The following is a 25382-nucleotide window of genomic DNA, read 5'->3' on the forward strand; positions in this document are numbered from 1 at the left end:
GGAAGAAGAGGGCAGGCAAGACGACACTTAAAATGAGTTCCAGCAGAGAAACAAACCAAAGAAAACAGGCATCAAGTTATTATTTAGCACCTTCAAAACAGGGATGAAAAAAGATGTGCCAGAAAGCTCCACTGGCTGTTACAGGACTTACCTGAAGATCTGGATGTGAAATGAAAGTGATGAGGAGGAAATTGAGTCAGATGATACCAACATTACAGATACAAATACTTTCCCTTTTTTGTTTTCTTCAGCTGAGTGAAGAACATAGAGCAGAACATTGTCTAGGTAGAAATGTAGCCCTTGGAGTAGGTGCAGAAAGGGTGAGAAAATCAAATGTCCTGAATGCCTGGGTTTGTTGGGAAACAGTTTTGTGTCTCTTGGTGCAGCATAATGATTAAGATGATTGAGAGTCTATGTAACCCTGACTGATAAGGCTGAAACAACTTTTTGTTACCAATATCTAGAGTCAGCACATAGAACATATATTTGTGATGCCAAACTATGGCATGTGAACTTCTGGGGATATGTAGCCATTTCAAATTGCTAAATTTCTGGATTAGGAGAGGAGAATTGACAACTGACACACAATTGTGAGGTCCTTTGCAAGTTTTCACAAGTCTTACTTGTGAACCCAGTGTTAAATTGTGGCCTGTAGATTCCTCATGACCAGGGAAATAGGGAAATGATACACAGTTCACAGGTTTCAGGATTCTTCATTGATGTCATTGCATAATTGCTCTGAGAATATTGTAGATTTTGCAGGTGTCAATATAAATTTTATATTTTGCTACTAAAAATCAAGGTTATGCTAGTCTGCTTTGTTTTGGTGTGGTTTGATAATGAGTGTATTAGGTACAGTGGCTGATTGTTTGTGTGCCTTGGTTTGATTTTGATCTTAAATTGAAGATGTTGCTTTTCAAGTTCCTATGTATTGTTTGTAGCCTTACAGTTGTTTTGGTTTAGTTTTTGTTTGTTTATTTGTTTTAAAAATATTTAAAACACCAGTTCTACCTTGAATAGACCTGGAAATTTATCTGTTTCTGGGTTCATGTAATAAAACTTTTGTAATAAGCCCTCTGGAGGGATCATACTTGTTACTTTCTGAAATCAAACTTTCATCTCAAATTCCTTTATACCTAATATTTCAATACCACATTCCATTATCTATCTTGTTCGAAACATGAAATTAAAACATTTGAATTATTTCTCTGGTTTCTTTCAGGGACTCAACAACAGCTTATGGCACAGCCTGCTCTGGAGAAAGAGGCTTTGGAGAAGATTAAAATAGAAATCGAGGAGGAGCTAAAACGTCTCGATGAAGAAATCTTGGAAGGTGCTCTTCAGGTTTTCCCGTTTCAATCCATAATCTCTATGCACTGTAATGGTGGTTAATTTGTAACAGGTACTCCAGCTAAAGAGATTTTTGAATATGTTGAATCTCTTTATCCTCCTCCCCCCCAAGATTTGTACACATTGTCACATGGGGTAAAACAGTTAAAGGTTACCATTTGGAGTGGTGGAGCCTGGCCAAAGCAAACAACTGGATGACATTTAATAGTCTGCTGTAAATAATGAAAAGTAAGCAGCCCTTAAGCTGCTGCACTTGATGGCAGAAGCCCTCAGGAGCTAATATTTCAAGCAGTGTGGACTTAAACTGTCAGATTTCTCCCTTCCACCATGTTTATTTTTGTGATATGCTTTGACCTGTAGATGTGGTTTTTATAGGACTCCCAGCAAGGAATGATGTCAAACCCATCTTTGCTTTGCATGCGTGTTGCCAATCAGAAATCTGAAATACAAACACTCTAGGGCTGTTTAAGTTCATTCATATGGAGCTTTCTTAGAAGTTTTAGACTGAGAAGGAAAAGGTTATATGAACAAAATAATACTGAAAATACCAATACTCTAGTACTGCTGCAGAGATGTCCATGTGTGGGCAAGTGTACTATGAAAAGAGGCTCTTCTGCTGCTCCATCTGGGTTGGCATCAGCTTAAAATGGGAGAATAGCTGCATATTCAGCAAACTTGCTGGTTAGGATGCAGTTGTGAAACAAGAGCTGGTGGGGAAATGTAGCTCAATCTCTGCCTTGTAAGTAGCACCTTCAGAATGCATTTGGACATTTTTTTACTATGATTTGTTTGTTGCATGCTTTGACTACAGAGCTGTGGTTTTTTTCATCTCTCATGTAAACTGCTGGGATAAGATATCTGAGACTGTTGATGTTCTTCTGTGAATCTGTTTTATTTTGTGTGCCTTCTTCTCTCAGCATTTACCACTACAGGGTTTGACTGCCACACTTCCCCAGTGTTCAGCCCTGCCAATCCAGAGAGCTCAATAGAAGACTGCCTGGCTCATCTGGGGGAGAAAGTGTCTCAGGAGTTGAAGGAACATCTGCACAAAGCACTGCAAAGCTTGCTTAGCAAGTGAGTTTCCATTTGCTTTTTCAAAGATGTTTCCATTTGCACTGTGGCTGCTGCTGAAATGCTGAAGTTGTGACTGTATCTTGTATTGCAATTACTAGCCTGAAATTTAATGGATTCATGTGAACTACTTGAGACTTCTCTGAGTGACCTCCAAAATGTGTTGGTAGAGAGCAAAAGTTGGAAAGTGCTGCTTTAGGTAGAGTTGCATGAATGCAGCCATGCATTTAAGTGGTTCTAGCCTGTTGATATCGTGATGTTCTCAGCTTTCTATGTTTTCTATAGGAAAATATTTACATTCCAGGTCATATTTTTGTTTATGAATGTAAATACATGAAGTCTGAAATGCCTGTGAAACTGGATTGCCATTTTATAAGGCAAACTAGAGTTACTGTTTAATCTCTTCCTGCAGCTGTTCCTGCTCTTCTCATTCCACTGATTGATTTAGATTTGGTTTCAAAGAATTAATGTGCCAAGGAAGTCAAGAGAGTGCCCTTAAAATGACAAACTCAAATTATGTTTTCCCCAGTGTGCTTTAACTCTGTTCTTTCTCCCCTGTTGCCAGAGTAGTGCTATTTGATGCAATACTTATTAATTTGACTTATATTTTCCTGCCCTCTGACGTGCATATGAGCAAGTGTTATGGTACAGTAGGCTGCCAGATCACAACAGGTTCTGGAGTTCAATGAGCAGTTTTCTGTCCAATGCCAGTTACCACTATTTCCATTAAACTGAAGTCTGAACTTGCCTTTTGTAATGATCTGGCTGAGGACAGCTGCTTTTGAAGCAGTGCATCTTCTGCTGTCACTTGGCAGAAACCCTTTGCTGTTATTGACTCTTAGATGCCAAATGATCTTAGAGGAAGAGGGGAATTTCATCACCCAATTCAGAAAAGTAAGGATGTGATAAAGGTGGAATAGAGGTTTCTACTGAAGCATGAAGGGTTTTTTTGATCAGAAGTGCTGTTTTTTGCAAAAAAAGGTTTCAGCTCTAACATACTAATGCAATCAAACAGTCTGTGTTAGTCCATAACCTGTATTGTTTACAAAATTTTACTCTCCGCTGGCCTCTGGCTTAGGCATGAATTTCTTACTAGAATGTTCTGTCTTTGAAGTCTTAGATTATCAAAAAAACATATGCAAGAGCTTAGAATTTTGTAGCATATCAGAGAACCTACTTATCTAATGTCTTTTAAGTTGTAGAGTATCAAATTATTAGGAAATTCAATTAACCAGTCATATCAAAGTGTGTAAGTGGGAGAAAGGTGATGCCTTCCTGACCCTGTCTGGTGCTGGTGTTTTATGTCCTGAAACACAAAACTTTCTCTTGAAAATTACTTGCTGTAATACATGTGAAAGATTTTGTCCTCTGGAAACTGACAACTTTGTTGTATTCCTGTTCTTTTATTTCCTTTTATAACTTTGAGTGTTGGTTTAACTTCTTTAGGCCGGTGACATATCAGGAGTATCGGGAGCGCACGCACGAGGCAGCTGCTCATGCCAGTGGATGGAACAAGGTACCAGTCAGTGACTTGCACTTGCATGTGTCTCATGTCTCCTTGATGTCCATATTGTTTGTACTAGGCACAGTTGTGATTCTCAGAGGGCCAAAAATAGAAATAACTTGGTTTTAGTATGAAATAAGTTGTACTCTCAGAGTGGTAGATGTGCACATAGTGGGCAGTTTTATAGATAATTTAACTAGAAGTTACTGAATGGAAGTGTTGGGTCAGCCTTCCTTTAGTTTGGTAAAATGAAAAGTTAGACATGTTGCTTGACTTATTTTTTTTAAATTTCCAAGAGAGGGTAATTCCTGCAGCAGTTTTGGAACAAAATCTGAGATGGTTTTTTCATAATACTTCTCTACTCTTTCCCTGCTCCAATATCTGGTTTAAAATATATGTAAAAAAGAGAACATGGTGAAAACAGAAATTGACAGTATCTTCATGATATTTAAATTGTTCAGAAAATGTAGGGATGGTGTTCCTGCCTTTCAAGAGTAATTATCTCAAACAATAGGAATCTTCTTTTTTAAACAAAATGAAAATCTGTAAATGAATTATCTTAAAATACTTGCAATATAGAATGAGTAGATTACTCTTCCTAGATTCATCTTTCATTAATCATTCAAATTCATCACCTTAATCATTCTCTGAGTTCAGTGGGCATCAAAAAAAGAATGAAAGAATGAAATAATTTCTTGCAAATTTAATCACAATTTGAGTGTTAAAATATATACTTAAATTTAAAATGGAACAAGAAATCTTTTCCCCCTTCTTTACATTTTTTTTTCAGGAAGACTTTTTCCTGACTTGATTTCCCTGCTTAGTACAGAAACTGTTCATCTAACGAAGGGTGTGGGCACTTGTAAAGCAGTTTAATAGACATTGCATGACAAGTTACTGCCCATGGCTCCAGCAATTATCATTGCTTTATGTGTGTGCTCTTTCAATTTGTCATCTTGTGATTCACAGCATTTTGGTTTAAACAACCATGAAATCTGATTATCAAGAAGGTGGCTTAAGCTAGCACATTTCACTTTTCAGCTGGTGAAGGCTAAAACCAAGCAGAAAACCAGTCATTGTAGCTCAGCTGGCAAGGGAGGAGGTGCCTAGGGCTTCTCAGGTCAATGTGCTTTGGGTCCCAACCTCCTCAAGATGCAGCCCTGGGTGGATGAATTTGGGGGTTTATGATCCAGCCTTCATTGCTGCTGCATTCCTGTGGCTGCTGGATTTTGGTCCCCGTCAGCTTGTGGTGGAGAGCATCATCCAGAACATCTTTGACATCAACTCTGCTTGCTCATAGCATTTGTTGCTACAAAACACATATTCCAAAAGCAAACCAGAGTGGAAATTTTGTACCCAGCACAGCATCTGTTTGTGTTGTTTTTCTGGTAGCTTGGAGCTCCAGGAATGCCTAGCAGTTCCTTCAATAATCCTTGTTTTGAGGAGGTGGAATATATTTGTGGTGGTTTCATTTCCTTTTAATTTCCTTTATCATCTTGATCAGAATTATGTTTTAGAAGAACTCTAGATACCTCTCCTGCCATCTCAGCTCAGCTTAATTATTACTCTAAAGAAGCTGTTAGAAAAACATGTTGATGTTGAATTCTAGAAAGGAAAAGGATCTTCATCTTTTATTTGAAATAAGGCTGTCATTAAAAAAACCCCACAAATTCCAAACCACTTCAGACAGGGCAAATTCAATTTTTATAGTAAAATGAACATAATAAAAAAATTTAAATACTCCAATGCTGAGTTTTTACACTTTTTTTCTTAAAACTAAATATTATATACATATATCCAAAATGCATAATCCCACTGTTGTGCATCATCTGAAAGGATAACAGATATTGTTATTGAGAGCCAGTGGTGAGTAGGGTAGCAGTCATCTTAAATCCCATTCTTACTGATTAATGGGGGCAAAGAATAGCACAACAAAAATATAAGAAGTCGTCATGTGAAGAATTAGATTAATTTTAAGTTGGAATAGTTACAAGATACACAGAACTGCAATAATTTTGGATATAGCTTCCTCAAAAAACATGGCTTCCTCAAAGCCTCTGAACTTTATTTGGGTTTTTTTTTTGTGTGCATTTAAATTTGTAATATTGTACAATGGGATTGCAGTAGTGTAGTGGACACAAATGTTTCATTTACACAATCAGCTGTCTTCTGATAGTAAAGTGGGTTTTATAATGATTCCCTAGAAGTTTTTTCTTGCCAACTATTTTCTGTGTGTGTTTTTCTTCAGTGAAAATGTAAATAGCCCCTAGCATTCCTTCCCAGGCATCCTGATGGAGGGACTTACAGTTGCTTTGAATTGCAAAGGCTGTATTTTTACTTTGTTCTAGTTAAATCTTACCACCATTCACACAGCTGCTTTTCTGTACAGAAAGGTGTTGTTGATTTTGATGGAAGTACTGTGAGGTAATTTCTTTCATGAATTTAGGGGCAGTCTTGTGCAAACCTGCTCCTGTTCCTACTGGTCTCAGAGACAGAAGTGTCAGTAATTTTAGCAGGAAGGGAAAGCTGGATGGTGTTGGTCTGGTTTGAGTTTGGTCCCTTACTCTGAGGCCTGAAGAGGCTTGCTGAATTTGGGGAGAATGGGTGGATTAGGCATCAAGTTGGCAAAGGAAGAAGGCAACAATCATGTTCACTGTGCCAGCATTTGAGCTCCCTTCATGTCCCAAGCAGCCTTCCCTTGCCTTTGTTTCTCTTGCCTTCAGCTTCCAGTAAATGTCAAATATTTTGAGATCTCAGTGTTCATGCTGCTGTAGAGTTATGTGGGTGTGCCCTGAAAGATGCCTCACCTTGACAGCCTGGGTTTTTTGATCCAAAAAGATTGAAGATTCCTCTTGACACCTCATCTTGATCTGCTCCTTATATCTGTGCACTGTGATCTCTTCTGCCTCTGAGTTGAGATTAATTGCAAGAAGCTCAAAAACCCCAACACTTTGAAACTTCTGGCACCATGACACCCCTAGTGAAGTGCTAACAGTTACCAGTGTTAACTGTTCATCACAGAACAACAGAAGGTGTCTGTCACAATCTTGGACTCCTTTGTTAATCAGCTGGAGCATCTCAAATTTATCAGATTATGGATGTTTTTTAGGCTCTGTCTGGTTTTAGTAGTCAATCTCAGTGTGGTGCCACCATGAATTTAGCACAAATCTCAATTTCAGCTTACTTAGCCTATTCATCTTCCTCCAGCTTTACACCCTAAGGTGTGATTTTTAGTAATAGTAATGCAGAATATTTACAGAAAAGAAAACCAGGCTGACTGGGGGAAGAGACTGGAAAAGGAGGCATTAGGAGCTGAGTATGAGTAGTAGTAGAGCTTTCATCTCCCTTGTGCAGCTGAGAGACAGCATTCCAGTCTGCACAGTGAATAGCTGTGCAGTGCAGTTGCCTCAATTAAAATGCAGTAAAACAAATATTTTTCTCTTGTGTCATAATGCTTTTTCAGATGCTAATGACTTCAGTCCATACCTGTTTCCTGACCTTGGCTGGCTGCTGCATATAAACATTGCCCAGAGGGCCACTTGCATGCTCTAGGAGAATAAATTTAGAGTTTAAAAGTTCAACTGCATGTTGTTTAGGTAAACAAAAAATTTCAGAAGCAAGTTTCTAGAACCATGTAATGTGGAGGAGGTGGTTGCATGGAGTCTTGCATCTTCCAGAGCAATTTAGGTTAAGGCTGAGCATTCAGTTAAAAGGGTTCTAAAAAGGAATGGGAGTAGGAAATAAGGGAGGAACATCTCTCTCTGTCAAATTTGGCATCAGAGGGAGAGTTAGACATAGAAAGGGCTTTGTGCTTGTCATTTTAAACATGTTTGTAATGTTGTCCTGCTGGGTGCAGGTGTTTGTTTCTGTCCTGCCTCAAAGCCAAGTGTGAACTTTTAAAGAGTCTGTCTAGTGCAGTGTTCCTGTTCAAGAATGTGTATGACTTTGCTGTTTGGATTTGGATGTCCCTTCAAGCTGTTTATGATGTTGCATCTTTATACTTCTGGGGTAGCAAATTCTGGACCTGTTCTGCTTCTCTACTTGTGTTGGGAAAGAAGTGGGGCCTGCCATGGTGTTCTGTGAAATTCTCAAGGTAGACTGTGGGTTTTTGCTTAGCAGATTAAGTGGTTCTTTTTTTAGTGCATTTTATTGTGTATTTGCCTTGTGTCTTCTCAGAAATGAAGTATATAGTCCCTGGTATGTTTGGACTTGAAGATTCAGAGCTTTTCTGTGGAAACATGAATTCTCTTCTAGCTGCACAGTAGTATTGATAATGCTGTCTGTATTTATTCACAACTCTTGTTTTTTAAAGGTCTTGGTGCCCCTGGTTCTGTTACAACAATTTCTGATGGAGCTGACCAGACGGGGCCAGGAGCCACTGAGTGCCCTTGTGAACTTCGGGGTCACGTATCTAGAAGATTATCCTGCAGATTTTATCATTCAGCAAGGAGGATGGGTAAGAAGACTTCATTTCTGTGAGATCCTAATAGGAGTGGAAGCTAAGAGGGGTTGCTAGAAGTAAGCAGATGCAAGAAGGAATGACTCAGATAAAGAAATAAAAACAATAATGAGGAGGTCAGGATCAGAAAGGGATCTTGGGTAGTCATCTATTTCTCTTCTCTGCCCCAAGGCAGAACTGACTTTCACCCATTCATTTTTGATGTTGATATTAAAGACCTGTGTGATTGGACTCCACAATTTCCCCAGGCAGTCTGTTCTAGTTCTTTGCACTCTGGTTTGTTGGATTGCTGTTGAAATTGAAGAGGTCCTTAGGTGTCAGGTAACAATTAATTTTCATATAGTGTGTGTTAAGGTGGTAATTTATTGCAGTATGGTGAGCTTGGTGCTTCCCTGTTAATATACATGGAGCACTACATTTGGAAACAGACACCCGTAACAAGAGGAGCTATCTTTTGGCTTCTCTTTTTAATGGTATCTTCATCCTCTGGTGACTGCTGGAAAAGTATTTGGATTTTTTCCTCCTGTTAAATTTCAGAGAGTTTTTTAGCAGATAAGTAATTTGGGAGCATTTCATATAGGAATGTTGATAGGTACTAATTTATTTTTATAATAAGTGATAAGATAGCTAATGCATATTAGAGTTTATAGCTGTATAGGAACATGCATAGAATAAGCAATCAGGATTTCTTTGTGCTGCATTTTTCCTTCTAGAAATCTTTAATTCATGGTAGCCAGTGTTCCTGAGTCATGGCATGCTGAGAAAGTTTCATTTAGAAATATTTCAAAAAGGCAGCTAACAGCTGATGGGCTGAGTGTAAAATTACTGGGTTTGGGTAGAATGTCAGATTTGAATGGAATTAATCTGGGATTTGTGAAATGGCTCCAGCCATTTTTTTTATTTTTATTTTTAAAAGAAAAGCTGCTGAGGATAGTGATAAACAAGTAGTAGTAGGAGAAAATCTCATTCAGAAGCTTCTTGTATTTACCTGAGGGGTTTTTTTTGAAGAATAGCTTGTTCCAGAATTTCTGCATATCTGCACTTTCTTTACCTGTTCCCTTCCCAGCAGTTGTGGAGAGCAGTTCTCAAGGCCTTTGGGAGGGGTTGTTTGTCTTTAATGGACAGAAGCACTAACAGTATGCAGCCAAATGACCTTAGGTCATTTGATAAATGCACTCATATCTCAAAGTATTTTCATCTCAGGGCAGGCCCTTACTTGCAGCTTTTAGACAGATCGATGTTAGTACCTCTTTGCTTTTCTTTGCCTTGTTTTTTGAGCTCCAGAAGGGCTGTGCTGTGCTCTTCAGCCCCTTTTTGAGGCCTGCTGGAAACACGCTTCGTAGAGCGCAAAGCTTCTGAAAACAAGCACGGCCTGCCAGGGAGGGGGCTGAGCTTTGTGCTCGGGTGGCTGTGCATGGATGTACAGATCTGGGTGCTGGTGTCCAGCAGGCTCCCAGTGTGTCTGTGCACATCCAGCCAGGCAGAAAATCAGACTGACACAGGCAGTGCAGCAAACAAGCCAGAGCTATTTTTGAAACAGTACAAGAGGCGAGGAAAGAGACAAGGTGATGAAAATCCTTTCCAGATGAATTAATGTAGCTGCACTAACCTTTGTGAGTTGCTCTGGGGATGGGCTTGGGAACCACTGGGCTTTTTGTGGAGGAAGGGGAATATATGGTTATATTGTATTTTTCCCTCCCTGTAAGGAAAAGATTCATTTTCACTCTGGATTGTTCCTGGGTTTGTTCCGAGTGTATGGGATGGCAGTGCTGGGAGCAGGGCATGGAGCCAGGATGGGAGAGGTTGTGTTCTGAGAAGGGCCAGGAAGAGCCTGGCAGGCTGGTAGCCACAGGGAAGTGTTGGAGTGTTTGCATTTTTTAAGATAAGCATCTGCCACAGGAGCTCTGTGTGCCGGATCAAGTTGTCAGTAATAATTTGCTCGAGCCATAAGGGTGGTGTGTAAACCTGGGAGTCTCCAGTGACTCACGTTGCTGTGACAGTAAGAGTTTCAATTTTTGTGTTATTTTGGAGCTCTATGAAGTTAGGTCTTTCCTACATCTGCTAAGAGCTTGCTTAAAAGTGAGATGCAAGAATAGCCTGTCTGGTTTTCTGTGGTTCTGGAGCAGAGGAGAGCTTCACAGGAGTCAGCTTTTCAGGGGCAGACCTGAAAAGCTCAGTGGTGTCTGGTGCTGTCTCATCCCTTGGCACCGTGTAATTTGGGATCTTCCTCAATTTTTGGATTGAAGTCAGCCTTTGCCAGGAGGGGAGTAGCCTGTCAAAGGTAAGGGGTCAGCTGAGCCCTTGCTGTGCCTCAGTGCAGATTTGTGGAGTCAGAATTGCACAGAGCTGTGTCATCCATTTGCTGCATCATCCTGTGCAGCCACGATGCGGCTGGAAGAGCTCCCAGGGTTCTGCACGTGTGCAAGACTTGAGGTTCTCTTGAGAGCTCAGGAGGCTTGTGGGTCCAGGAAAGCACCTGACTGAGGATGGTAGACAGCTAACTAGAAGCAAAATTTCCAGCTCAAGGGAATAAAAGTTTGTAAATTGAGTAGCTGCGCAGCGGATTTCAAGAAATTGCCATGGCTTGTGGGAAATGAGAAATTTGATACATTGGAGGATGAGAAGTTGCTTTTTGATTTTTCCATGCCAGTACCACAGAGATATGATGCTGAGATGGTGTGTTGAAACAATGAGTGTTCCCCTTCCATACTCCCTTCAGGCATTAGAACTGTAATTCAGGTAACTTCTGATAGCAGTGTGGGACTGAGGTGTACTGGTGGGCTGGTTGGTTGGTGAGGGAATGGCTGGCATATTTGTATGTTCCCTCTTTCACTAATTGCTCTGATAGGTTTGGCTGCAACTCTTGCAATTACCTGTTTGACTGTTTGAATTTTAGCATGACCTCTCCTTTGGAGCAAAAAGCATGCTGGGCATTCCAGGTTCTCTAAACAGACATGTGAGGACACACATTTCTTCCTCCTGACTAGTGGTTCCACTGATCCTACTGAGACCTTCTTCCCTTATCATCTTGAGCCATTGCAAAACAATACCCAGCTGGATTTACAAGCAGCTTGATTCTTTTCTTTCCCAAAACCAGCGTTAGGGGCTCAGAAAACAGACAGGCAGTGTATACAGGCTTTCCCCACCCCTTTCCTCTTCTCCCCTCCCTTCTCCTCCTCTCCCCTCCCTTCTCTCCTCCTACCGCCCCTCCCTTTTTCCTTCCTACCTCTGACTTCTCCGGGGCTGCATGCTGCTGCATCAGAAGCAATTCTGGATCTCCTGGAAAAGTGCACAGTAAGGCCAGTCAGTTGGTAAGGATTTTTTCCCCTCTTCTTTTCCCACCCCTTCCCAAATAATTTATTTCTTCTCAAGTTCTGCTGATCTTGTTTTCCATGGTTAGATTTCATCTTTGTAAAAATATCTGGGAATGTCTTTTAGGAGAAAAGAGTGTAAGTTTTATTGGAAGCTAGCTGCCTTTTATTCTGTCAGGTTCCCATTCCTGTTACCAGCCCCTCTGCTTTCCCCTTGTTTGAACCTGTTTATCAGAGTGCAGTTAATAACCTTTCTTCTCAGCACAAGCCTGGGAGTTATATTTTGACCCATGGAAGAAATTGTCTCTCCCTTCCCAGGGGCCTTGTCTCAGAGTTCCGACCTGGATTTGCATTTAGTTAAGTGCCCATGTTGAATAAAAGAGAATTTGCTTGAAATCTACATAGTGTTTACAGTTTCCTATCTCAGCCTTAGAGGAGCTGTTTTCTCTGTGTCTCCAGTGTTTTGTCTTAGGCTCTGCAGCTGGTTTCATTGTTTTCTTTGCTGCTGGTGACTGAATAATACACATATGAGAGAGTGTTGACAGCCTGGAGGAGAAAGAGAGTAAAGAGGGAACTGTCATCCTAGGGAAGCGAGTTAGTCAGTTTGTGCTTCCAGAGAAGAAAATCTCCTTCTGCAGCAGTCCAGGTGTCTGCCCTGGGAATGACAATGCAGAAACAGAGACATGCTCTGCTGGAGGAAAGAGAACTAAGTTTAATGTGGCAGAGATGCAAGAAAGGGCAGTCTAGTTAGAAGAGTCCTAGAAAGGAGTTTTCCTTTCAAAATAATTATGCTTGTGTCGTGGAATACTGCAGCGAAGTGCCCACTTTTATTTATATGGAACTTCTTTGGTACAGTAATAGATTTTTTTTTTTAAATTTTCAGGCACTGTGACTGAAGAAGGACATTAAATAGTGAAGGAGCAACTAGATCTCCTTGCTCTTTCCCTTCCAACAACTTCAAGTCTGAAGAAGTGGTCTAGAAATAACTGAATTTACCTAATTTTAAATCCATAAGACTGAAACCTAAAGAGTGTTGCTTTGGTGCTGACTTTCTGCAGGTTGTAGAGGTTCTGTAGAGAAAGGCAGGTATGGTAGAGGATCGTTTCTGCAGGGTGTTCTGCCCAAGTATTCCTTGAAGGGAATGAGAGCAGTGGCTGCAATATCAGAGTGCTTTGATGTGGTTCACTCGACCTTTTTTTCCTTTTTTTTTTTCTTAATAAAAAGTGCAGTCCTATTTGTAAAAAGTCTGCTCTCTATTTTTTGGCTCCACCTATCTTGACAGTTTCAGAGAGATGAACAGAGAGGCACAGTAACTGCCTGGGGGCCTTTCGGGCCTTCTTCATATTTTAGAATGTTGTGTTCTGGATCTGAGTGTTGTCAGCAGCTCCTTTATAATCCGTTTCTCTGAGGGATTAGCTGGATGATGGTGTCTGGTCTGATTTCCACCAGGGTCTGTAAAGGTTTGGTATAATAGAGACAGATGGAGCTGCAGCCTGGGCACACCCAGGTGGGAGTACAGCCATTCCTGAGCACAGGCATCCTTGTGCTGCTCCTTTGCCACAGCTACATATCATGCAACAGCACATTCCCAGCTCTAGGGAAGTTTGTTGTGGGAAGTTTGCTTATTTCTGTGGGAGATGTCTTAGGATCCCTGGCAGTTTGTCACTCCTTGCCTCTTGTTTTTCAGACACTGGATTTCAAGCACAAATGCATTTGATGCGTTCCTAGTGCTCGTTGCTGTGACAGTATTGGTGTGGGGAAGGTGGCCATACAAGCATAGAATATCCTATGCTGGAAGGGACCCACAAGGATCCCTGGGTCCAAGCCCTGAGCCACACCATGTGCCTGAGAGCATTGTCCAAAAACACCTCTCGAACTTCATTTCTCTCTGGGATGGGTTATGTTACAAGATAGTCAATGCCCTTTCCTAAGAAACTTTCTAGCTCAGCTGAGTGTTGGAAATTTTTATTATAGCCAAGATTGCTCTCCTGGGACACTGTGTTCTTCCAGCATTTCCTGTTGAACCTCAGGATACTCTTTTTCTCAGGGATTTTATGTGGCTCTTTTTAGTTCTGTGTTGAGGGATTGAAGTTCAGGGAGTATGGAGATTTCTTCCACTTGTCCTGTTCAGAATTTTTGTCTGTGTCAGACAAAATCAGGATTTGGGGTGTACAGGTGGCTTGCTGATCTATATATTTTTCAGGTGGGCTTTTTTTTGTACCTTCAGAAATGAGTATTGTGTGAGTTGCCTATCCACATCATTCCTTGTTTCTACTTTAAGAACTGAACCAGAGAGACCAGTTGAGGTTTTAAGAACACTTAGAACCAAGCCCTGGAAGAAGCTTCAACAGCAGTTAGACACAGCTGTTTTGCATTTTCCTGGTCTTTGGAGGACAAGGCAGGACATTCAAAGTCTGCTCTAAATGCTCTATTGGACACCTTAAGGGGGATCTCTTCTGTTCTAATCTAATCTCATCTCCATTACAGATGCAGTGTGTGCTACTGCTCCTACTGCTTTTTTAGAGAAAAGAGTTGCTTTCATCTTTGAGACATTCAGAATTTTGATTTGAATATATCTTGGCACCAGCAGCAGCTTTGCACAAATCATGCAGAAACTATTATTTTGTTAAATAAGGATTTTTTTCTCTTATGTATAGTTAAAGGTTTTGCTATTTAGCAAATGTATACTGTAGGTAATGAGCCTGTTTGTTTGTATACACTTAATGATAGACATATTGGAAAACATAATAGACATAATACAGACAACTTAAGAGTCAGTTTCTATGTTTTGGGAGAGGTTTTGTTATGTCTGCTGTCTTTAAATTGTAAGGTGTTTTTAAGTATAGTTTAAGTATATTAAGTGTTTTAAGTATAGTTTAAGTTTTAAGTATAGGTGTTTTAAGTATAGTTCAGTACTATATTATTGTGGGAGCTTTCAGACTTTTTTTCCATTTTGTTACATCTTGCTGTTCAGTGTAGCATACTGGCCTGAGGGCAAGTGTGCCACATTTGTTAACAGTGCTTCCTGTCACTTGTAGAAGCATGGTGGAACATTCCTGGGTCAAACCCCATAGGCTGAGGATAGTGATTGATTTCAGTAGCAGATCTTTTCTCCAAGACTGCCTTATGGGATGTGCCCATTCTTGCTGTGTTCTAGCCAAGCAGGGAAATGTGCAGTTCTCTGTCTCCTCATAAGTTGTGCCAGCTCTTCCTTCAGGTTGCAGTGGTTGGGATCAGGAGTGGCAGGAGGCTGCAGGGAGGGACTCCAGCTTCTCTACCACACCTCATGGTTCTCCAAGTATGCTGGATGAGGAAAAGCACTCCCAAGTTGTTGTTAGGATATGGCTGGGAACCAAGAAAGCAGCTTTGTTCTCAAGCTGCTCTAGCCTTGCCTTTCTCAGGCCTTTACAAGGTCAAGGAATTAAAACAAAGATTATGCACCTGCAGGGTGCGTGAGAGATGTGATGTTTTGCTTAAAGCATGTTTCCAAAGAGATGTTTCCTTCTTTGACCAGTGAATCTTTTCTGCTTTGTTTTGCTCAAACTCTTTTATTTAAACCCATGGTTTTCTTCAATAAATGCTCTCTTTCTTGCATCATGCAAGAGAGTGCCATGTTACTGTGTCCTCTTGCTGCTCTGTAACCCCTTACAGTAACACCAAGTTTGCAAGTTTCCAACAGTAAATATGAAAAAAGCAACTCTGATGTTTCTGGTTTGAAGCAGTATACTGTCTATTTACAATAAACAAAGCAGATAAAGAAATGCTTACATACATTCCTTACTTACTATTAAATCCAAAGTGTAGGGCTTATATAAGGCCTCCTCATGTTATTAAAAATCCTTCCACATGTCCCATCCTGTCCTGGAATAATCTGCCTGTTGGAGCTTTGCTTCTAGGTCACATCTGCAGATGAATCAAGAGAATTGTCCTAAATGTCATTCAGTTTTTATCACACCTGCTTTAAAACGAAAAAACCCCACCAAAGTGCAAACCTCAACTGAACCGGCACAAAATCCCAGCTTTATCTGCTTGACTTCATGTATTAAATCTTAATTCAGCTCAAGAAATATTAATCATTACTGTCCATTACTGTCTGGATTTTCAATTAAAGCTTCATGAGCTTTTAAGGAAAAAGTGCTGGAATTACCCAGTGCCAGTGTGTCAGCTCTGCCCCACCTTCCCAGCCACTGTCTCTCCAAGGCTGGGGAGTTGTGTCCCTGAGAAGTGACACGGAAGGGAAATTGTCTGTAAAGACAGAAAGGAATCAGCCAGGCTGCACAAGGCTCTGATTTATAGGGAGCCAGCAGCTGATAGCTCTTTTGAGGTCAGTGCACTTGGCATGAGAAAAGGAACAATAAAACTCTTGAGCCCCTCTGGCCCTCCTCCCCCCTGCTGAAGGCAGGCTGCGTATGTAGTGCTGGTATTAATGAGGTATTTGAAATTATGAGGATAGCCCATGTTCCTTGTGTAACCATCCCTTCATTTCCTTACGCTCTCCAAAGCAGTTTATCCTGCATGTTACCCTCCAGATGTGCCCAGATCTCGCCTGTATTTTTTGAGAAGCAAATCTCCAGTGAAAGCACGTATTTAGAAGTATCAGGATGGTTTTAATTTCAGGGCAGTCTCTGTACCTGCTGTCCCCACTGACTAGAGGTGGCTCCACCCTCTCCTCTGTGGGCTGCTGAGTCATGGCTCGAAGCCTCTTGACTTTCACCAGTGCACAGTGTGTGACTTCAGGGGAATTCAGGCCTCTCATTGTAGCCCTTGTTGGTGGGTTTTTTTGCAACAATAACCTGAGCTCACAAATCCTCAGCAGCATAGTGTGTTTTTGGAATATTTTTTTGAGTGAGTCACAGCAGCATGTGTGCACTTCTGTTGGAATGTTAAGAGCAGAGCAGTTATCAGTGGTGTGTGTCCCTATTCTTTCTTCTCATGTCACACCACAGGTCTAGTGTATTGTGATGTGGTGTGGACAGGAAATAAATTCACCCTGATCTGTGGAAGTGGAGAGCTGAATAGAGAGGATGATAGTATAGAGGTTTGTGAGACTGCAGGTTTTACCCCTAATTATTTTGTTGTTTAATTGCTGTTTTTCTGAGTCTGTGTCACCTGTGGAAATAAAAAATTAACTTGGATCATAGGTGTCTGCTGATGGCTTATATTCCAGTGAGAGTATTTCCTCCGATGTGTAGAGCTCTGTTTTGTTTTAATGGCCTGAGCAGCATTAAAAAAAAAAAATCAGTTCTACTGGAACATGACTTTCAGAAGGGTACTGGAGTCTTGAACTGTCAGTGACTGCTTGTAGAGCAGAGCTTGCTTTGGGTTTGGCATGTGGTTGGTGTCTGAATATTTTCACAAATGTAATGCTTTACTCATTTTTATTACATTCTGAATTAGACTTTGTGGTGATCCTCAAATGGTTAGTGAACAGCTTAATTGCTTTTAACCCTTTCCCTGAGGAACTCTCTGCATTGTTTCACTTTAGTTCCTGAACATCTTACCAAGCTGGATGATGTTTCCCACATCTGAGCAAATTAAAGGCATTTGTGAAGAAAAGTTCCTTTCCAAGTGTTCTGTAATATTCCTTTGCCCATGTCCAGATATCTTCCAAAATTCCATGGGCTGAGGGTTAAACACGTCTACACAAAATAAAAAGTGTGTTTGTTTTTAACTGGGATGAATTCCTGACACAAGTCACTGTGTGGATCCATAAAAAGTTGTGAAACAACTAAGTAGATATCTTGGAATGGGAAATGAGGTAGGAATCAAACCCCAAATTCACAGCTGTTGGGAAGGGTTTAAAAAAGGGACAACTGCTCAGAGTGCTTTGGGAAAACTGTTGTGTGTGGAAGGAGCAGGGAGAAAGAATGAATGGAATTTTTTGTCATAATGGACTGTAGAGGAAAGTTTGGAATTTGCACAGAAGGAGCTCCCAGCACTGCAGCACTTGATAGAATGTTCAAATCATTCTTGTTACAAACAAGAAAGTTACTGAATCTTTCTTAATTATTTCACAGACCTCTATTTTATGTCGTAGGAAACTTTGGAGTTTTTCTCTGCCTCCATCTCTTTGTCCCTGTTTCAGTTGGAAGAGAGTTAATTTTCTTCCTAGCTGGTACAGAGCTGTGTTTTGGATTTAGAATGAGAGTAACATTGATAACCCACTGATGTTTTAGTTGTTGCTAAGCAGTGCTACCCCTAAATCAAGGACTTTTCAGTGTTGCATGCTCTGCCAGTGAGGAGAGGCACAGGAGGCTGGGAGGGAGAATGGCCAGGGCAGCTGATCCCAGATAGAATATTCCAGATATCCAGAGGGATATTCCAGACCATGGAACATCAAGCCCAGTTCATGAACTGGGGCTGATCACAGGGAATCAGTATTTTACACGTGCAGTTTCTCCAGCTGAAACCCACTGTCAAATTTTTAGGATGCCTACAGAATTTTCCTAGCTAAATAAAAAGCAAACAAACCTTCTCACCATCTCTGGGTGTCTGTGCTTGGTTGGTTGTTTCAACTTCAGTTGTGTAGCCAAGGTTATGATGGTGGTCTTCAAAAGTGATCTTGTTTAAGAATAGATAAAATGGTAGTAAAATACTAGAATTGCTGTAGATTTCAGCTTGTTGGTACAAAGTAGAAGTACAGGCTTTACATGGCACTGGAAATGGGATCAAATTAGTGCAAGAGGAACACTGTTGGATGAAAATGGACAAGCCATAGAGAGCACTTGCACAGAAAGGAGTGGTATTCAGCTGGGATTATGTACTTGTGTTTGCTTTCTTTTTCTTTGTTCTATTGCAGTTTATTTTCAGACTTTGGCATCTTGTCAGGTTAATAACGATGTGGTCATTTTTAACCTGACAAGACTTTTTTTCAGTAGTTTGGTAGGTTTTTTTAATCACATGCTTTGGTGATATCAAAACATCAGGGAAAGGAGGAGCTGCCAGCAAAGCTCATGTAAGGGGTTCCATTCTCTGGACATGCCAGCTGCACCAGCTGGGTTCTGTAATCTTTACTGAAATGTAGGTCAGGAAACTACTGCTCCTGCAGAGGCCCTCTCATCTTTCTTTCAGCTCACCAAGTTACCAAGTGTCCTGTTCTGTTCCGCCCCGTGCAGGGGAGGGACTGCTGAAGGCAGCACTCACATGTTGTATTCTCTTTTTTGCCCATAGGGAACAGTCTTCACTTTGGAATCCGAAGAGGAAGAGTATCCTGGGCTCATTGCAGAGGACAGCAATGACATCTACATCCTGACCAGTGACAACTCAGGGCAGGTGAGCCCCCCAGAGTCCCCCACCGTGACCACGTCGTGGCAGTCGGAGAGCCTGCCCGTGTCCCTGTCGGCGAGTCAGAGCTGGCACACGGAGAGCCTGCCGGTCTCCCTGGGACCTGAGTCCTGGCAGCAGGTGGCTATGGATCCTGAAGAGGTCAAAAGCCTGGACAGCAACGGAGGGGGCGAAGAGAGGAGTGAGAACAACTCTTCCAACTCCGACATCGTTCACGTGGAGAAGGAAGAGATTCCAGAGGGGATTGAGGAAGCGGTGGTGCCGGCCGGCGCTGCAGAGACCACGCAGGCAGCGCTTCCAGAAACCTCTGCTTCTTTACAGGAAATAAAACCTCCTGAAATGGCTGCTGCTGAAAAAGCACATCCCTCCACACTTCTGCGTACAAAACAGGAGGAAAAGGGAAAAGCAGCTGAAGAACCTGAAATCCCCGTGTTAAGTAAACCTGTCCCAAAGTTAGCCCCATCGGAAGAAAAGGCTGCACCAGAACCTGAGAAAATACTGCTTCCAGGGGAAAAAAAAGTGGGGAAAGAGGGCCATTTGGAAGAAATAGAAGAGAAATCCTCAGCTGCAGAGGAGAAGCCTATCCTATTGCCAGAAGGGAAATCTATACTGCTGTATGGCGGGGCTGCTGCAGTTGCCATATTGGCTGTGGCAGTCGGAGTAGCGCTGGCGCTTAGGAAAAAGTAACAAAGCTCTCTTGAGGAGGAGGGGGGAGAGAAGAGAGCACATCCAATTTTTGTAGTTGTGTTACCTAAAGGTTGAGCTGCCTGCTGTTTAATTGGACATTTGAGTAACTCAGTGGTGATGAGGTGAGGTTGTTCAATAAGCCTCCAGCTATGGACAATCATGTTTTTAGTAGAATCGGGGCGGGGAATTGGATTTCGTGATTAAAAGTACAGGGGTATTTTTAAAAAAAACAAAAAAAATCTGCAAATTTAAGAACTTAAAGTGCAGGTGCTGAAGAAAGGGGTGCTTATACTCTAGGAACTGGAACAGAGAATCCCCAGGGGAAGGGAAGAGCCAGCTGCCACCAACCCCTGGAGATTTTGGCTTCTCAGATTGACCGCTATTGCAGCTGTGCTGTCTTGTCACTTCCCGTTGTGCCCCTGAGCCCCTCCTAACAAACATTAGCCAACCTGAGTCCTGTAGCGAGAGGCTGGTGTCCCTTTTGTCTCAGCTTCCTCTCAGGTACAGCACTGCTCCTCATAACCTTCCAGGTTCCTCCTAAGCCCCAGTGGGACAGTGCTTCTTCTTACCTCTTGGCTCACAGCCTTTTGGCCCCTAACGTTTACTGGAGCCCCACCCTGTGAAGATGCTGCCTCTCAATCTCTGAGCATCCTGGTGGTTCCTGGGGCAGAGGTGCTGCCCAGGGGGATGGGAGGGACACTGCTTTTTGCTGGTTTGAGAATCCATTTGCTCTGCTCCTGCCCAGCCCACTTTACTGCAAACTCTTCAGTTACCAGAGGTACGAAATTCATGCTGGACACGGTGCTCTTGGGATCAGTACTCTGATATCTGGGGTGTATTCAGCAAAAATCCAGCAAAACCATGTGGAAGCAAGGCCAGTGCCTCAAGTGCAATTGAGACGTTAAACGCTCTGCTGTCCTGTGTCACGCTGCAGTCTGCATTTTCTTTCCCGAGTTAAGCACAGAGTGTATTTAATCCTAACTTGGTCTTGCCTGTGTCAGAATCCCAGATATATAAAGCAATGGATTCTAGTAACTGAGCAAAAGAGCATTAAACATCTCTATCTGCTTGTTCCTGACATGGCCCAGAGTGGTGTTCAGTGCAATTTCTTTTGTGACTGTGAATCTGTAATTAGCTAAACAGGTTCACAAGTGATGAGCAATTTACTTGGGCAAAAAAAGGAAATCCCCCTTCCTGCAGTCACACTTCAGGTGTGTGTGGAGAGAAGCCTTTCAAGTATTGCCCTATCAGTGGGATCCAGCTGCAAGTGTTCCTCTTTCAGCACATTTGTGTGTCTGTCCTTGTCCATACAGCAGCTCTGTAGGCAGCACCTTGGGCTTCCCAGGCACAGCTGTGGATGCATCTCTGAGGGTTGGTGCTGACACTGTGGCTTAGACCAGATGGAGGAAGGTGACAGGGAACTCGTGATAATGAAAAAAACGAAACCTGAGCTTATGGGACTCTTCGCAAAGCACAAAGACAAGGTACTTTTAGTTCTAAGTAACCATATCAAGAGTACATCTCCTGATGAGGCTGTTTCTTAAGGGATCTCAGAATGAAGAGATCTTAGCATATTCTCTGTTTTAGGATATTCTTGCTGCATTTTCCTATCCCAGGATGCTGGAAAGTTAAGTCAGAATGTGTCATATTCTGAGGAATTATTTTTGTGTAAGCTTTTGTGAAATGGATTTTCTAGAAATCTTACTGGATTTTGAACTGTGTGTGTGTGAAGTTGAATATTAAGAGGAAGGGTTGTGTATATACTGCTGCTGTGGACTGAACTTGGGAGCTCTGGACTGTACTGTTGATCATTGATTACTCTTCTTCCATGTACAAAACATAGCAGGTTGGCCTTATCAGAAAAAAAAAACAAAAAAAAACAAAAAAAAAACCGAATCTTTTTATCACATTGCAAAATGGAATTGACTTTTTTTTTTTTTTTTTAAATGCCATTTTCTGGTTCCCTGCTGGTACTCGTTGCTGTGCTCTGTCTCCAGAAGGGGTCGCTGGGATCTCCTCATGCCACGGACTCTGGTGTCTGCCTTCCCACCACAGCAGTTCCCTCTCCTGGCCCCTTGCAGGAGCTTCCCCCACGTGGAGGAGAGGTCTCTTTATGCTCCATTTGTCACCAACATGCAGGAACAGTTTTGTTTCACATGTGTTTATCAGGGAGTGGTACAGTCTCTGAGGCAGCAGGGGCAGCTTTATTGCCTGGTCAGTCAGGGCAGGGCTGCCCCTCTCCTGCTGCTTTGCTGATGGCTTTGGGTTCTTGTTGGAGAGAACTGTTCTTAACCTACATCCCCTCCTTATGAAAACAATGAATCTACTTTTGGTCCAGCCCCACCTCTAGCCACACATCAGGTTACTCTGAAGCAGAGATGGATTCTGGGACACTGGTAACTTTTGTACCAATGGGAGGAGGGTGGAGGCAAGGCTGGTGTTACTTCATCTTCTCTGTGGGTGGGGTTGTTTCAGTAGTAATGTGGAGATGGGTAGAGGACAGACAGGAATAAATCCAGGCTGGCAAGGGAAGAAGTTCCAAACTTAGTGTCACAAAAGCTTCCATGCACAGCAGTGAGAAGGTGGCAGCAGTAGTAATGATTGTGTGAGGCATTTTCATGGTCAGGCAGAAGCCTTGAGTATCTGGTGTGTTGCTACATCTCATGGAGCATTAGTTGCACCATATGTTTTGGTTGCTTGGTCCTTTCTTTATAATGTTCTTCTCCTTCTGGAGTCTTAGATTTGGCAAGTCAGCGAGAATTGGAACTGAAATTGAATTTTGCATGTTCAGAAAATTTCCTATAGGAGTCTCTTTCCTCTGGGAACACTCCACTAGTTACAAAGGTCAGCTTTTAAAAAGTTAGTTAAAAAAACTAGTTAAAAAGGTCAGTGGGGTTGAGTTTGCAGAGTCTGGAATTCTGGGGTCAGAGCTGGGATCTCCAAAGGGTGGATAAGCTCAGATGGCAGTGTTCCTACAGACCTGAGTGAGAGGCTGCTCTGTTAGGAGGTGTGAATTAGAAAATGGAAGTTTTCTTCCCCCCATCTTCAAGTATATTATAGTGATCTTAAACTGCAGGGTCCAATTACACCAAAAGGTGTGATAGAACCTCTCTTTATGGATCTCTTGTAGCTAGCAGAGGGAAGACAGGAGCTACAGACCTGCAAAAGGGCATATAGAATTACTTTCACTTGTGTTACTCATCCCCTTCCCAGAAGTGCCTCAATATCTGTCCTCGAGTGGCCTGTAACTTTAACAAAATATCTACCTTAGACCCATTCTGTCTTCACTTTATCCTTAGCATACTCTAAAGCTGAGATGCTAAAGCAGCAGAGGACTGGAGCTATGAAAAAAAGTGGGAAATACTTAAGGAACTGCAGTGGAGCTGCAGTGAAAGGAGCTGACAAGGAAAGGCTTTCAAGCTAAGGTGCAACTTAAATTCAGCTGTGCTTAATTTTAAGCAATGCTTAGTTGGGCATTGTGGCTGGGAGCTGAGCAAGGTCTTTCTTCAGTGGGCACTGCAAGAACAAGAGGCTGAGAGCAAAGAAAATTCCTCTGTTGCCCAAAAGCCCAAAGATGCAGATGCAGATGCAGAGCCAGGTCTCAGCCCATGTTGCAGCACTTGTGTGCTGGTGGAGCCTGGTAGGCTCTGCCTTCTGAGTCCCTTGAGCTTCTTCAGAAGATCCAGGCTGTGGGCAGGTCAGTACTACAGCAACCCATCCTTGCTGTTTGCCAGGCCTTCATTTTTCACTCTCAGGCAGCTGCAGCTCAAGGGCCAGGTGGAAGCTGCAGTTCTGAGTGCTCTTACACAGACAAGTTTTGCTTCCCATTTCCTTCCTTCCCCCATAGTGCTGATCAACAGCTAGGCTAAAACTTCGGAGTGTATTTTTAAACTAATCAATGCTTTCTAATGGTCACAAATGAAATGTTTAACTAGTACTAAACAAGCAAGCTGCTGAAATTTGGTCTTCTTTCATCTTAAATTATTTTATCTACTACAGTAATTGAGGTTATAAACCTTCCCTATATTTAATGTCAGTTACAGAGTTATGCCACTACTGGCAAAGCCCTAGTAAGATAGATCTTGCTGTTCTGGCAAAAAACTAGAAATGCTTCTGGTAATGCAGTCACTCATTCACAAAGCCAGAGCAAGTTCCTGTTACAGAGTTTCACAGTGTAATTATTAGAATGTTTTGCTGTGAAATGGGGGAGTGGGGTGAAGAGGTGCACATGACTGGCCCAGGTGTCATGTCTTCAGGCACCAGAAAGCCCAGGGCATCAGCAGAATGTCATATTCTGGGCTCTATTTGTGTCTGCTCATGTTGGAGCATACAGGGATAAAGTGTTTCCCAGTGAAAAATTCCTGTTTGGTATCTTTATTGATGATCTGGATGAGGGAATCAAGTTAAACATTAGCAAATATGCAGATGACACCAAGCTGGGTGCAAGTGTTGGTCTTCTGGAGGGTAGGAGGATTCTGGGAGGCACCTGGCCAGGCTGGATTGGTAAATTGAGTCCAGTTCAACAAGACCAAGTGCCTGGTCCTACACTTTGGGCACAACAACCCCCTGCAGTGCTATAGGATGGGGACAGTGGCTGGACAGGAAGAGACCTAAGGGGACTGATGGACAGCAGGCTGGACATGAGCCAGCAGTGTGCCCAGGTGGCCAAGAAGGCCAAAGGCCCCTCCTGGCCTGGATCAGGAATGGTGTGGCCAGCAGGAGCAGGGCAGTGATTGTCCCCTTGTACTCAGCACTGGTGAGGCTGCACCTCAAGTCCTGTGTCCCGTTCTGGGCCACTCAGTTTAGAAGGGATGTTGAGATGCTGGAGGGAGTCCAGAGAAGGGCAACAAGGCTGGTGAAGGGTCTGGAGCACAAGTCCTAAAGAGAGCAGCTGAGGGAGCTGGGAGTGTTCAGCCTGGAGAGCAGGAGGCTCAGGGGAGAGCTTGTCACTCCACAAGTACCTGAAAGGAAGGTGCAGCCAGGTGGGTCAGGCTCTTCTCCCAGGGAACAGGGACAGGACAGGATGACACAGCCTTAAACTGTGCCAGGGAGGTTGAGTTTGGACATAGAGAAGAAGTTCTTCACAGAAAGGGTGACTGGACTTTGGAGTGGGCTGCCCAGGGAGCTGGTGGAGTCACCATCCCTGGAGCTGATTGAAAAGACTGGATGTGGCACTCACTGCCATGCTCTGGTTGGCAAGGTTTGGTCATAGGTTGGACTTGATCTCAAAGGTCTTTTCCAAACCTAGGTGATTCTAGGAAACAGAGAGGGATGAGACACAATATCTACCTAGTGAGGGCAGAAGCTGTGCATGATTTTAATTTGGCTTAGATTGCTTAATTTCAGCATGAGGAAGGTTGCAAGAACAGTATTACTTTAACTTCATGTATGCAAGCTCTGTATTGCCATAACAATGGGCAGTGTTTATAAAGTTTTAGCCAGCATATAATTCAGGTAGAGCAAGCTCTCAGGCCCAGAGGGAGCAGGGACTGCAGGGCCCGGTCTAGGCAACAGAACTCAGTTTGTGTCTGATACAGTGAAGGTACCTGACCAGGACTTGGCTGGAGAATGACACCAGCTCAGAAGGGTCAGTAGCATTAAGTCCAGGGGATTCACATCACTTAGCTCCACCTCCTTAAGTTAAATAACTTTATAACTTTTTTTTCTACTTAGAGCTGACCTTCTCTCAGTCTCTTGGGTAGGCTGACTTGCTTCC

General features: G+C 42.5%; 1 protein-coding gene across 1 annotated transcript in view; it reads left to right on the forward strand.

Moving 5' to 3' along the window:
* Window positions 1-25080, forward strand: part of BCL2L13 (BCL2 like 13) — a 37335-nt gene extending 12255 nt beyond the window's left edge. The window contains exons 3-7 of the mRNA XM_056509174.1: window positions 1223-1333; window positions 2268-2424; window positions 3868-3937; window positions 8238-8381; window positions 18866-25080. Coding sequence (XP_056365149.1) covers window positions 1223-1333; window positions 2268-2424; window positions 3868-3937; window positions 8238-8381; window positions 18866-19666 — 1283 coding nt within the window. The 3' untranslated portion in view covers window positions 19667-25080. The remainder of the gene's footprint in view (window positions 1-1222; window positions 1334-2267; window positions 2425-3867; window positions 3938-8237; window positions 8382-18865) is intronic.
* Window positions 25081-25382: the final 302 nt, after the last annotated feature.

The sequence above is a fragment of the Oenanthe melanoleuca genome, chromosome 1A (assembly GCF_029582105.1).
Source record: "Oenanthe melanoleuca isolate GR-GAL-2019-014 chromosome 1A, OMel1.0, whole genome shotgun sequence".
Lineage (NCBI taxonomy): Eukaryota > Metazoa > Chordata > Aves > Passeriformes > Muscicapidae > Oenanthe > Oenanthe melanoleuca.